At 49.6% G+C, this 15000-nt stretch overlaps 1 protein-coding gene across 2 annotated transcripts in view; it reads left to right on the forward strand.

Annotated features, from left to right (window-relative positions):
- Nucleotides 1–15000, forward strand: part of grm7 (glutamate metabotropic receptor 7) — a 166553-nt gene that overhangs the window by 125312 nt on the left and 26241 nt on the right. For both annotated transcript variants that reach the window (XM_026166574.1, XM_026166575.1), the window contains exons 7-8: nucleotides 17–156; nucleotides 14520–15000. The exon at nucleotides 14520–15000 is cut by the window's right edge and continues 455 nt beyond it. In XM_026166574.1, the coding sequence (XP_026022359.1) occupies nucleotides 17–156; nucleotides 14520–15000 (621 nt within the window). The remainder of the gene's footprint in view (nucleotides 1–16; nucleotides 157–14519) is intronic.

Below are 15000 nucleotides of genomic sequence, written 5' to 3' on the forward strand. Positions count from 1 at the left end.
CTGTTTTCCTCCGCAGGAAGTGCCGGTACGTCTGTGACGTTCAACCGTAACGGCGACGCTCCCGGGCGCTACGACCTGTTCCAGTATCAGTGGAACAACGTGACCGGGCCGGGCTACCGCATGATTGGACAGTGGACGGAGACGCTGCAGCTCCATGTGAGTGTCAAAGATGCTGCTGATCTGAACAGACCAGCTGATGTAAGTCAATGTGAAGGACTCGTGTTGACCTTTGACCTTTGAAACACCTTTAAATGACAGGTGACCCCTCAGAGTTCGGCCAGGAGGTTTTTTACGGCTGATTCAGAGTCAGAGCGCGGCGTCGTTTACAGGAGGTGTACATACAGAGAGCTGCCCTCATTACTTACAGGTGATGTGCTGTAACCCCCCCTTTCTGTTTTTTTGCTAAGGACGGGATTTGTTGAGTTTGCATCTCACGGCGTGGACCATTCCCGCCTCGCGGGTGGTTTCCGTCTGACTCAGCTGGGACCGCCAGCAGGATTAGCGGGCGCGTTTACACCACATCTGGCCCTGAACACGGGCTAATTGGAGGCTGGGTCAGGCAGAGGAGATTATCTGATGCTGTGAGAGGTTTACAAATTTATTAGGCTGAGTCAGCCAGCCGCAGCTCGACGAAGCAGAGGGTACTGCGAAACAAAGAGAGGGAGCAGCGGCGTGGACTCTCTGCTCCACCCACGATGTTTGAGACTTCCTGCTTCAGGGGGTCTGTGTGCTGCCTCAGCCTTTGAACGTCTCTGGTGTTTTTGGTGATGATGGGTTTTACCTGGAGTGTCTGCTCCTGTGAAAGTCTGGATCAGGACGGAGAGACGTTAAGAAGCACAGAGCAGACACTAAATACTGCTGAGATTAAATACTCAGGGTCAGAGCGCTCGGTCAGGTGTAGTTACTGAGACCTGGACGGATGGAGGTTTGGATCTGAAACATGTCACAGTTAGGCTGAGTAACCACGATCGCCTCAGTGAAGTCCGGTCTGGAGCCTCTCTCTCTTTATTCCACGCTACGGCGAGCCAAAACTGCGGGCGCTGGAGACGCTCTGATATGTGACTCGCTCGTCGCACTTCTCGTGATCTGGACAGCCAGCGAGTCGCTCTTCTTCTGCATTCAGGGCCACGTCTCTGCTTCTTCACAACACTAAATTATTCAGCTGCACAGCCCGATGTGGCAGAGCAGGAGCTGCTATTCCTCCGTCCTCGTGTTTGCAACGCTGTGAAGGCGACATATTCTTTTGGCCGTGGATTTTTTTAGATTTGCTCCATCCATCATCTATTTTCCACTTATCCAGGTCAGCCTCAGCCTATGCCAGCGGCCATAGGGTGAGAGGCGGGGCACACCTGGACAGGTCGCCGGTCTGATGCCGGTCAGATTTGTACCAGGGTTGGCTAAAAGCTGCAAGAGTCGCCTTCAAGAGGAGGAGACTTCCAGCCTAGACCCCGACTGTGATGGACAGATACAAAGGACAAAGAGGCCACGCCCCTAACAACGCACGCATGTTTCCGCTCATGTTGGTCACGTTTCTTTTCTTTGAAGGTGAAACCGTCTCTAAGTGAACACAACCATTACAAACAAAATCAAGTTAAAAATGCAACAGGGCCAAAAATGAGTGAATAACCAGAAAGCTGAATGTGACCCGTGATGGGAGGAGCTGGTCGGGTGGATGTTCGAGTGGAGGAAACCTCAGCAGCCAGCAGGACAGCAGTAGAAGCTCCGACACACGTTTAAATGTCAGCGTGATCATCAGGAGCTCAGAGTCTGCTGCCCATCAGCGAGGAGGAGGAGGAGGCCTGCGAGGGATTCCTCTCCCACAGATCAGCCTCAGCAGCCAGCAGGACCTGTGCTCCCTGCTGAGACATGAAAGACCGAGCTCAGAGTCACCGCCGCCGGTCCTGCCACCGCCACCGGCTCCAGGTCACCTTCTTCATGTGGAGACGTTTCCTCGGAGACGCCTTTGCTGCTCATAGAAATCTGACTTTTCTGATCCGCAGACTCTGAAGGGCGAAGACAGAGCAGCAAATATCAGCATGAAACATAAATACATGCTTTCACGTGAAGTTCATGTGTGTACGATAGAATAGAATAGAATAGAAAATGCTTCAATGGGGAAATTGACGTGCTCAGCAGTGACAGGCTCATGGAGCGTGCAGTCACACGAGGACACGTGCACTTATTCAAATACTTGTGCTGTTACCATGGTAACCTCCAACATTAAAAGCCCCTCCCTGTGCTGTGGAGGTCCCCTGGGTGACCCCTGACCCCCTGCAGTACCTGCGCTGTCTGGAGGATCCGAGGTCACGTTGCCGGTGTCTCCTCCCACTGCTCCATGACATCAGAGCGCTGAGCTGCAGCTGATCAGAGAGGCGTCTCCAACCTGGCTGTACTGTGAGGAGTGTCTGCAGCTCCTCCTGGACCTCGCTCCTCCTGGACCTCCTGGACCTCGCTCCTCCTGGACCTCGCTCCTCCTGGACCTCACTCCTCCTGGACCTCCTGGACCTCGCTCCTCCTGGACCTCGCTCCTCCTGGACCTCACTCCTCCTGGACCTCGCTCCTCCTGGACCTCGCTCCTCCTGGACCTCGCTCCTCCTGGACCTCGCGCCTCCTGGACCTCACTCCTCCTGGACCTCCTGGACCTCGCTCCTCCTGGACCTTGCTGTCCTCACACTGAAGTGGTCACTAAGGAGGGTCTCGGTGAAACGCAGCACCACTTCCTGTTTAAACCCCCAGATGTGGCTGCAGGTGACCAAACTCCTTCAGTGTCTCACACACACAGCTATGAGGAAGACCTCCTTCCCCTCCTCCTCCTCCTCCCCTTCGGTCGACATGTGTTGGTATCCTGAATGCACAAAGCATCGCTCAGCATGCAGAATCAATTTGGCCCTCTGAGGAGCCCGGGCTAATACACGAGCCGTTTACTGGCGGCTAGAAGAAATTACAAGTGATAAATTGAATTAATCTCAATTGAGGCTGGGAATGGGATGAAACGGGGTCTGTGGCCTGGAGAGGATTAACAGCAGATGTCAGGAGGGAGGAGGGGAGGCGGGAGGAGACGAACAAGGGGAGAAATATTGTCTGTGTCCTGTGGTGTCCTTCCTTTTAATGATTTTAAAAAGCTAATCTTTCCCTCTGTGGGACTCTGAAACAGTGTCAGGACCCGCATTAAACTGTCCACTGCAGCTGCAGCTGACAGAGCGCAGGTGAGCACACCTGTTAGCAGGAGGGAGGGGTCACCTGCATCCTGGTGACAGCCTCAGCAGGTTTACAGAGCTATGATTTTTATCAGGGCGCCTTTAAAAAGTCTCAAATATGAGGCCTCACAGCCAGGTTTTGTTGTCCTGCACAACCATGTCAACCAGCAGTCCAAGCAGACACTCCCACAACTCCCTGCTCCAGCCAATCACACCTTGCCAGTCCAGACGTCTCCGCAGAGTCACCGGAGGCTTCCAGGTCAGAAGCTGAGCCTCAGTGCTGTTTGCTGGGCCCCGCCCACGTCTGGTTTTTGAAATGAAACCTTGATGCTTGGCTCTGCCTTCATCAGAGCAGAGCGGCACACCGCCACCTGCGAACGCCGCAGCCTCGAGCTGACAGGCTCTCTTTTAAACTGGACACTGTGGTTAAACTGGTGTTGATCGAGGCTGTGTGCTGGAGTGATGCGCTCAGCGCCGAGGACGTTTACACTCTCTGAGTTTTCCTCTGCAGCTCCTTTGGACAGTCTTGTGAATATTTCGCAGTAATAAAAGCAGCACACGTGTGACACGATGTCTGTTTCTAAACCCCTTCAAAGATAAAGGACACAGCGGCTCTTCAGTTTGTGTCTCAAACGCAGCTAAAAGGAAGATAATTATTCAAATTCCCTGTTTGTTTTTTCCATCTGCAGCTTTTCTTTGAAGCAGGGTCAGACGTGTGTTTGTTCGGCACCGGCATCAAAGAACAAAGGACCTCAATCTCTCACCTGTGGAGGGAAAACGCCGCCCGCTCTCAGCTGATGTACACAGAGCTTTTATTCTGTGCTTTAGAATAATCCCGAGTCGCAGCGGGTCATCGCACACAGCAACGTTTCGCACCGCAGTGATGTTGGAGCGCCGAGCGCTGCTGTGAAGTGCACCTCGCACGGTGCCCGTGGGAGCCTGATAAAGGCTTAAGTGAGCTGAAGGTGCTTTCCTCGCGGCTTTAAATCAGGTTTAATCCTCGTGCTGTTCACACACGCCTGTTATCGCTTCGTTAAAGAAAACTTTTAAACTCGTGCTGCAGATTCGTCAACGTTTCTCCGAGCTGCTGCTGACGCAGTCGGCTCGTGTCGAAGAGATTTCATCATCACTGTCGATCACCTGGCAGCAGCTCCTCTGCTTTACGCAGACACACTGCTGACTCATCAGAGCGTTTCAGACGCGCTGAAGCTGGTGACTCCGCCCTCTCTGTGTGTAAAAACCCTACAGTCACTCACAGACAAACATGTTCGCAGGTTCAGGAAGTGCTATAGAAACCAGCAGCTTGTGTCGGCCTGTAAACCTGTTGGCTGTGGGGACTGACTCGCTGCTGCCCCTGCTGGACATTTGTGTGATTACCAATGAACATCTGCTCGCATTGTTTGCGGCGGCTGTGACTTCTCTGAGCAGTTTTACATGATACGCTGAATCATAATCAGCCCTCTGGATCATTTTTCAGTTTTCCGGGTGAATAATTAACAGAGGCGGGACTGATTTCAGTCAGCAAACTGAGCGCGCTCGCAGAACGTGGCGTGTGGCTGCTGTGTGTTTGTCACATGAAGGATGAATGGCGCTGGCATGCCTGTGATCTTGTCTCTGATGAGTTTCCTGTTCTTTGGTCCTTTCCGTTGGTTTCTGTCACTCGAGCACGCCGCTCATCCGCTAACCGCAAACGTTCAGCTGCACTCGGCCTCACCGGGACCCGGGGGACTTATTTCCTCCTTCATTCAATTAATCAGTTTAATCATGATCCACAGTGACTGAGTTAATGACTGCGGCTCACAATAATGGAAGGAAAGCAGACGGCGTTTGTGAGAGGCGGCGTGCTGCCGAGGCTGACTCAGCCGAGAGATGCTGCAGTTTAATGGAGGCCGTTGGTCAGGAGGGACAGGATGACTACAGTGAGTGTGGAGAGTCACATGCTCTGCGTGATGGCTGTCCTCTGTCAGCTGAAGGGAGGAGCAAAGAAAGGAGGCAGAGGGGCATGGGATTATAATTACAGACAGGAAACCACAGGAAGCAAATACACCTCCAGGAATCTGTGAAGGGAAGTGAAGAAGAAGCACCCAGTGCATCATGGGAATCCTCAGCAGCCTACGTCTATTGCAGCATAACTAAGGGAGGATTCAGGGTCACCTGGTCCAGCCCTAACTATATGCTTTAGCAAAAAGGAAAGTTTGAAGCCTAATCTTGAAAGTAGAGATAGTGTCTGTCTCCCGAATCCAAACTGGAAGCTGGTTCCACAGAAGAGGGGCCTGAAAACTGAAGGCTCTGCCTCCCATTCTACTTTTAAATACTCTAGGAACAACAAGTAGGCCTGCAGAGCGAGAGCCAAGTTGGTCCTGTTAAACCGTTTGGTCCTCTGGAGACATCAAACAGTGACGTTCGATGGACTTTGGGTGAGGCTTGTTTCTCTCAGTGTCACTTTAGCCCAGCGAAGCTGTTTCCATGGTTATGGGAGTTCCTGTGCTCTGTGGCGTGGAGAAGGCTCGCTGCGTCCCTCTGCTCTGCTCTGATACCACAGATGGATTCTGCTCGCTTTATCCTGCATATCCATTTAAAGAGACTGCAGCACAACATGAAGGAGACGCGAAGAGTTCAGTGAGCTTCCTCACGCTCCGGAGTCGGTTTGATGCTGAATGTCGAGGCGGAGGAAATTAGCCTCGGGAGGCGTTTCATGACTGCTCGTTACTAATATTAGGGGGGACGCGAGCCCCTCGTCTCCCGCGGTGCTTGTGTGCTTCACCAGGAACGAAGATGAAAAGAAGGCAGGAAGAGGGAGACATGTGAGAACAGGGAGGCGGGGCAGACGAGCCCTCTGCGTGCGGGCAGATGGAGGAAAGCGAGACATGTTTGTGAAGCGGTTACTGCTGGGCGACCGGCCGACAGCATCCAACACGCAGTCAGGAGGCGAGGGGGCGGGGGGGGCAATGAAGAATCGAGGCCAAAAAAAAGGTATCCATGGCAACGGTGCGGAGAGCCCGTCACTGCGTCCCTGGTACAGTGAGACTGGAAGCCCCCCCCCAGAGAGTGTTGATGTGTTATTGGCTCTTCCAGGCGAACAGACGCTGCTGTGACTAACAGCGAGCAGAAAGAGGCGCTTCCCCTGCATCGCTCACCTGACCCACACTGACCCGCGGCCTACAACGGAATCACAGCGCCGGCTTATCGACGAGGAGTGTGACAGCAGGCGTGGGAGCAAAGGTCTGCCCGACAGTGATAAGAATAACAGCGAGGGAGGCGCAGGGAGTGTTCATGGACCTCCTCGGTTTCTTTTTCCATTTTACACCCAGTGAACATTTACTCGCTCGCCTTTTGTCTCCTTGCAAATCTGACCTTTAGTTTCATTTAAAGCAGAAACCTGCAGGCCGGCCTCCGACAGGAACCAGACGAAGCAAAGCTTCATGACGCCGTCTGCCAGCAGCACATTATCGGTCAGGATCAGCCTCGTCAGCGCTTAACCATGAGCGGAGCATCTAGCCCTCCCCGAACCCCACAGAGCACAAGTTCTCCTGCAGAGCTCAGCTTCATGTAAAGTTTCAGTAAAGCGGCGTGATGGACAGGCGTGGACACAGGTGCATTTGTAGGTGTTTCCTCTAAAAAGTGCAAAGGTTGAGGAGGAGAGTATATAAATGTGCAGCAGAATGCCAAAAACCCACGTCAGGACTCATTTGTGTCTGACGAGGTCCTTTCACAGAGGAGGCTTTCATAACAGCCTTACTCCTTCAGTCTGTTTCTAGTTGCACTGTCATGAACTTTGACCTTTAACCTGCTGACTGAGGCCTGTAGAGTCTCAGATGGAGCTCTTGGCACCGTCTGACTTGGGAGCGATTTGCTGGGACGTCTGGGACGTTTCTGCTCAGCGACGGTCAGCGTTCAGGTCGGCACGGACGCGGGCGGTAATTGCATCCTTTTGCAGAAACAGTGCGCCGGCTGATGATGCCGACGGCCCAGAGTCAGATTCTGGCTCCGAACCAGCCGCCTCTCTTTCCTGAAACGTGTTAAAGCTTCGCTTCCTCTCTGTCGTATTTGTCAGACGGCGTGTAGAATAATCACACCCCCACAGGTCTGCTGATTTGTGACCCAGATTGGGCTCATGTGCTCAGAGAGTCATAAATAATCGATTTTATCCTGCTGGACCCCAGAGCAGATGGATTTTACGTGGTCATTCGGTCTCACCCTTATTTTTCCAGGTGTGTGAAAGGACACATTACTGGTTTGGGTCGGCGGTATCTAAGGATGCTGGGTAGGATAATTGGGACCTGGGTGACTCGGGTTGTTGGTCGAGTTGGTGGAGCGCTCCTGAGCGCCGTGATGCAGAGAGCTGCAGGAAGCGTAATGAACAGCGTTGTTTCTGCTGTAACCTTTACAGCGAACACAGTTGTCCTCATTTTATTTCCTGTGTTGGACGAAGCTGTCGGCGTGCCGGCTGAGTTCAGGACCCGGAGACTTAATCAGCTGCTGAGGTTGTGTGTGTGGGGGGGGGGCTCTTTCCACCAGCTGTGACACCTCTTCAAAGCTCGGGGTGAATTATTGAACACGCCTCGGCGGCGGGCAGCCCTCCTGACCGCTGCGAAGGCCAGAAGACAGATGGCGTTTTCATTTAAATGATTGACCTGCCGCCGCTCGTGGCGTTTTGCATCCCATCCCGTCTGGATTTGTGTTATTAGTGAGGCTGTGAGTCACTCTCTCATGGCGTGCGGAGGAGCTCGTTTCTTATGTGACGAGTAGGATTTGAACGCCATCCGTGCATTAAACGTGGCGGCGGATTCACCTGCCTGTGAGCTGATGGCGAGGAGGAGCAGCGGGGATTTGTGTCAGCCGGTCATGTAATTCTGATGATGCTTGGCGTGCAGTGAAAAGGTTGGATGGGACGTGGGAGTGATGGATGGATGTGTGGAAGCAAATGCTGATGAATGTAATCAGAATTTCATAATAGGGAAAATGAATTAGGAGACAGGAGCTGTGTGGGAGAGATGCGTTTCCTTCCCTTCAGAGCTGGACCGCCGCCTGTTTTCGAGGGGGGGGGGGATTAGAGGCTGGCTCTGAACTGTCAGCTTGGACAGAGACGAGCCAGGCTGTTAGCCCCACGCGGCCTTCCATCCCCGGCTATTCCAGGTTATCCACTCGGCTGTTTGGTGGCGGGCGGGGAGCCGGGGCAATCTGGATCATGGTGGGCGGCGATAACATCCGCTATTGATTCTGGACTTTCTTTCCCGGTGCCGCCGGAACCAAAGGCTCATTGAGATCGGCCTCTGCAGATAATCTGTCTGAGGACGTCCTTAGCGCTCTGTAATGGATCAGCTCTGGGTCACAGCAGCTTTTCAAATCCCTCCAAGTCCTTTTAGATCAGACGGCGAGCAGCTATCTGCCAAATTCATCAGCACACAATAACAAACACACAGCATCCGTCAGAGCTCAGCTCCTTCCAAGGTCTGGGCAGCGTTTCAGGGAGGGCTTGGAGCTCATTTCCACAAGCGCATCACTTCACACAACAGCGTACTGAACAATACTCAGAATCCTGCGCTGGCACATCGGATCGGACGCTTTCTAAAGAGGCGTTTTAAACCTGAAAGAGCGAAAACTCGTTAATAAAACAGCATTACAATCATCCCTTCATGCATTAAGTTTCATTTAAGTCACATCAAACAGGCACAGCTGAAATTCAGACTCACTCAGCAACTGTTCTTTATAATTTATTAATAATAATAAGCACATGCAGCTGTACAGCACATACATGTGTATGATTCCCTCAAAGCACAGGCAGACGAAAGTAGTTTTTCCATCACTGGTTTATTTGAAGACGTCTCTCCAAAGCCACTGTGAAAACTACACAGCATTAACAAAATAAAACTCAGCCTAAGACACTAAAAATAAAACGGTACAACAAAACACGATAAATGAATAAATTCCCCGTTGGCTGCATGCTGCAAGAAGTGATTAGTCACCGTTCCTCAGGGGTTTCCTTATCCGGTTGTTCAGTCTGACGTCACCAGCCGTGTCTGGGCCTAAACTCTGCTGCAGGTCCATATATCAAACGATCACTATGGCATTACTGAGAGTTGAAAAACTGTCTAAAGTCTTTCATCTTTAATAAAATGATCAGCGTTCTGCTCTACCAGGTGTAACAATTGAGTTTAACATCCAGGCACCCATGAAAACGGAATTTATGACATTTAACGGAGTTAGAAGTTAGCAGGAAGTTAGCTCGCTAGCTTCTATCTAAATACAATATAGCATGTCCTGACTGCGGGGTTTTGGAAACAAATTAAAACGTACAGCTCTGCTATCACTTCCAGCATAAATGAAGACAGAAAACTAAACAGCAGTGACGTTTGTAGGGTTACTGAAGTTGGGCTAGCTGGTATATAATGATGTGCTACGTGACCGCTAGCGACACAGCTATGTTAGCATAATATAAACAAGCTAACTTTTTTTCCACTCGATAAAAGTTGACGTGAGTGTTCTCGGTGGTCAGGAACAAATGTAATCGCATGGCAGGATGCTGTAAAAGGACCAAACTTCAGCCAGGAGAACAACTGAGATAATCCATCCACAATACAAGGTTAGTCATTCATATACTGCTGCATGGGCTGGGCTGTAGTTACATCCTAAGGTTTTAAAAACTGAGCTTAAATAAATGATTAGTGGTAATAAAAGCCGAGGGAGGTCAACAGGGATCACTGACTGTTTTAGGAGCTTTTTGAGATCAAATAGAAGAAAATACAAAACATTAAACATGTTAACAACACAAAAGCCATATTAAACGTAGAATACTTTAGGCCCGCAAGTAGGATTCGTCACGTCATCACTTAACGACCAGATAAGAGGGTAGTTAAAGTCCATTCCACTTAATGTGACTTTCAGTAAAGACCATTACGGGCTCGTTCTTGCTGCACACTTACAGGTGTTTTCCTCCCAAAAAGGAAAACCTGCGACTTGTAAGCGAGCTTGACTTTCAAAATAAAAGCACCATGAATGTTTGTAGCTCATCGTTCCCCTCATGGACGTATCGATCAGGTTTCGAGATCCAACCCTGAGCTGGCTTTCTGCGCTAACGCTAGCTCTCCCATTAAAGTGACCAACGATCTGAGTGGATACGATGGATTTGTTCAGGCAGGAAGTGGAAATGCCAGCTGGTCTGGCACATTCCCATCATGCTACATGTGAACCAGTACGAATTACCAACACAGACTTTGTACAGGAACAGTCAGCATGTGTTATAGAACGTGTATGTGTGAGGAGGAGGTGTGGCCGTCATTAATAAATGTTTCCTGTGCAGTCGCAGAGGTCAGAGCAGGAAAACACATTTTAGTTTTTTAAAAGATCAGCGACGTATTTTGTGTCTTTGTGTTTTTATCTGATCCACAAAGTCGTCCTGAGCAGTGACACACCTGCTGCTGGCTCAGTGTCTGTGTGAGATGTTCGATTCCCAACCAGTCGTGCCTTTGCTGCTCACCCGTTTGTGATCTGACACGATGGACACACGGACCCTAAACACAAGAAACCCTCACGCTGATACTGTGACTGATACAAATACTGTGTAATTACAGTTATGGAGCAGCTGTTTTTATACTTACAAGATAGTACTGACCCCCAAATATTGTGGGATTATACCTTCAACCAAGATCCTTTCCTAAATGTAATGTGACAAAACCAGAGCACAGAGGTTCAAACAGAGCATGGTCCAGACTGCAGGCTGACAAACCTGCTCCTGCAACCCCTAAGACAGGTTTCAGGTCTCTAACACTGGCAGGTTATGTCTTGGTGGACAATAATGTCAGCGCATCAAAGCAACAACACAAAAAAACACATTGATGATGAGAGTGGGTTGAAAGACCTATAGCGCCATCGGTAGAAACCAGCAGATCCAGTGAGCCGCTGCGAGCAGTGGTCAAGATATAAAACCCAAATGTAGACATGTAACACCAGAGACACTGACTGTTACTGAAAGCCTGTGAGCGATGGGTTGTTGGTGTCTTTCTCTGGATGTGGTGCCTTTTTTTGTTGTTGTTTTTTGCAGCGCATTGTGTTCTGCGTCCTGATTGGCTGTAGACCATTGTCACTCACTCTCGTGCCGTGTCCAGTGCAGAACGCGTTCAGCTTATCAAATTTACTTAAATCTTCGATGCTAGCAGTGTGACTCTGAAGTGCTGCATGTTTGTAAGTTTTCTCCCAACAAACACCAATGTCGATGAAACGTTTGCTCCGTCAAAGTCTCCTGCGGCAGGAAGATGCTAACCATCGCACAAAGATTTGGACAAAAGGCAGGTAGAAGTTACCGTATTTTCCGGCTTATAAGGCACATTAAGCGAAACAAAACAGTCAGATAAGTCAAACTTTACTCAGCTCATTCTTCGTGCTTCCTCCACTTCCACTGATTCATTAGTGATTCATTAATGTTGAATTCTCTGGCAGCGGCTCTATTCCATGTTCTGGACCTGAAAACAGGGTTTGATCTTTGGTTTCATCCTATAATACTGGACTTTCTACGAAGGTTTGAACTTTGACAGTTTAAACAAGACAGAAAAGTGTGAAAATGTTCATGCCTGTCTGAGAAAAGTGTATAAAGTGTGTAGTGAGGGGTTTTCAAAACATCCATAATAATTGTAAAAAATAAAGCTGCTACTTCGTGGATTTCACCTATTGTGGGTTTAGAACGAGGGAACACTGTAGTACTCTAAGCCACAGGCGTCGAACTCCAGGTCCTGCAGGTTTTAGATGTCCTTGATCCAACACAGCTGATTTAAATGGATAAATGACCTCATCAACACGTCTTGAAGTTCTCCAGAGGCCTGGTAATGAACTAATCATGTGATTCAGGTGTGTTGACCCAGGGTGAGATCTAAAACCTGCAGGACACCGGCCCTCGAGGCCTGGAGTTCGACACCCCTGCTCTAAGCCATCGGCGTGAGTAATAGGCGGAACAATTACCTTCTCTTCCACTAGAGGGCAGTACAACTATCTGCTCTAATTAAATGGGTTGCCAACTGCCAGTAAAACAGAAGAAGATGAAGAAGAAATTACAAAATCGTCATGCTGTGAGACGACGCAGTGCGTAATAGCGTAATCCCAGATAAATGTTTGAAAAGAAAACATAGTCCGTGAGACCAGGGGCCTGTTCGTCGTACCTCGCTAAGTAAGTTAGCTGGATTAGATTGTTGACGATTTCGCGTGATCCTGGATCAGTCGGTTCCCCGAAGCTCATCCGGGACTTGCTGTCATAGCAACAGATCCGTAAGCGTAAACCTGCTCGGGAGCAGGTTTACTTTATGTAAACAGGATTAGATCGCGGCCACGCAGGTATGTCCGCTTCATTTATACGAAAGCAACAGCGATATTCCACCACTGTTTCACCATAAATAAATAACATCAATGTAACTAAAGATAATGCAGCACCTGATCCTTTTATTGATGTCACACAGATACATACAGGTCATTTCCTAAAAAAGGGAAATGTACTATTAACATTCTATTACATGTATGTGATTATTACAGATGTAATTCATATTTCAGAGTAGTAATTGTAAATTACTTCGTGTAATCAAGATGAGAGACCACGGCTATAAAAGCGAAGGTGGATTTGGGAAGCCTGTCGCAGCCATGTCCTGTCCGTATACGCGACCAACCCATTGCGGAAGGTGCAAGATTGATAAGGAGAGTCCTCAGAATTCAGCGTATATTGCGGGACAGACAGGATCCTTTAGCTCAGCGCGACAGTGTGCTCATAGAGAGATATCGATTTTCCCGTGAGGGTATTATTCACTTAACCAACTTGTTGACGAGGGGGTGCAGGACCACCACCTGTCTTTTTTTCCTCTGCCCTTTTCTTGGTTGCTGTTATGAACAAACTAACAGAGTATTACAGGCCAGTATTACCTTGCCAAGAGACGAAAAGCAATCTAAGAGATAAATATTACCATTCTGTAGAATATTCCTGTATTCCACTTTTACTTGTTCCCATGTTCTTGTGGGTCCTGTTGTGGCTCTAATGTGAAAGGGGATATAATATAACATATTATAATATAATATAATGCCATATGATATTGGACAATATAGTGTCATATGATAGATCTACCCTACCGCCTACTGGTGTTGGCCAGAGGGGCCGATGGCGCGATATGGCAGCCTGGCTACAACCGTAGCTGCCTCCACCAGTGTGTGAATGTGAGAGTGAATGAATAGTGGTATCGTAAAGCGCTTTGGGTGCCTTGGAAAGCGCTATATAAATCCAATCCATTATTATTATTATTATTAAATTACCTACGAGTTTGATTTGTCAGCAACTTCCTGCCAGCCCTCTCTCCTTGCTTTTGCAGCCTTTGCAGTGTTCTCTTGCGTTTTCATTAAACTCTGAAACTCCTGAAATCCCTCACTCATGAGTTCTTGCTCTGCTGCCGGAAAATACCGAGCACGCCCCTTCGACATTTTCACCGACCAATCAGCGGGTTGCCGATCAATGTTTCTACTATCGATGCGTAGCCCCTTTTACGACACCCAGTGATCTCACATTCCTGCGTCCAGCTGTAGTAATCGTCAACAGCAGGTGTGTTCGGGGAACCGGATTAGCGAGCTCACGGTTAGCGCGATGGTTTGGTCTTGGATGTGTCATTTGATCTTGGATGTAGTAAGCGACGTACGAAGAACAGGCCCCTGGTCCTGGAGAAAACTGCGACCCAGATGAAGGCCGTAGCATGAGCAGTGAAAGCAAAGCAAAAAAGGTATCCTGGGGACAAACCGAGGCTGGTGCGAGGCAGAAAACGATCAAATGATTTTTGTGACATTTTGCTTCTGTGGTGTGATTTATCTAATGTGAAATATGTGCCGTGGCTCCAAAAGGTTGGGAAGCACTGGTCTAAACCGGCGGTCCCAACCTTGTTTGCGCCACAGACCGGTTTATGTCCAACAATATTTTCACAGACCGGCCTTTAAGGTGTCGCGAATACAACAAATACAATACAACAAAATAAAACCAGTACCAAAAAAAGAAAGATTTATTCGTAACACACAGGAACAGACCCAGGGAAACAGAGTTAACAATAACCCTGAACATCATAGATTTCACACCCAAGCCTCAACTCTCACAGCCCGGCACCAAACGACTCACGGACTGACACCGGTCCGTGGCCCAGGGCTTGGGGACCGCTGGTCTAAACTACATCTGGTACTCCACCTGCCTCCTAACCTACCTGAGAAAATGACCCTGTGTTACAACATGAAGAGAAGCGGTTTCTGATGAGTTGGCAGTGAGAATATGTTGGGGCGCTGATCTAACCATTCACTGTCTCCATGCTCTCTCTCCAGAAGGAGGACATGCAGTGGCCTCGAGGAGAACAGGAGGTTCCCACCTCCGTGTGCAGCCTTCCCTGTAAAACTGGCGAGAGGAAGAAGGTGGTGAAAGGCATGCCCTGCTGCTGGCACTGCGAGCCCTGCGACGGATACCAGTTCCAGCCCGACGAGTTCACCTGCAAGCTGTGCTCCTACAACATGAGGCCCAGCGCCAACCGCACGTTCTGCCAGCCCATCCCCATCACAAAGCTGGAGTGGCACTCGCCCTGGGCGGTGATTCCGGTTTTCCTGGCAATGCTGGGCATCATCGCGACAATCTTCGTCATGGCTACGTTCATACGGTACAACGACACGCCGATCGTCCGGGCATCTGGCAGGGAGCTGAGTTACGTCCTCCTGACTGGGATATTTCTGTGCTACATCATCACGTTCCTCATGATCGCCAAGCCAGATGTCGGCGTGTGCTCGTTCAGAAGGATTTTCCTCGGTCTGGGGA

Source organism: Astatotilapia calliptera, chromosome 5, assembly GCF_900246225.1.
Source record: "Astatotilapia calliptera chromosome 5, fAstCal1.2, whole genome shotgun sequence".
NCBI lineage: Eukaryota > Metazoa > Chordata > Actinopteri > Cichliformes > Cichlidae > Astatotilapia > Astatotilapia calliptera.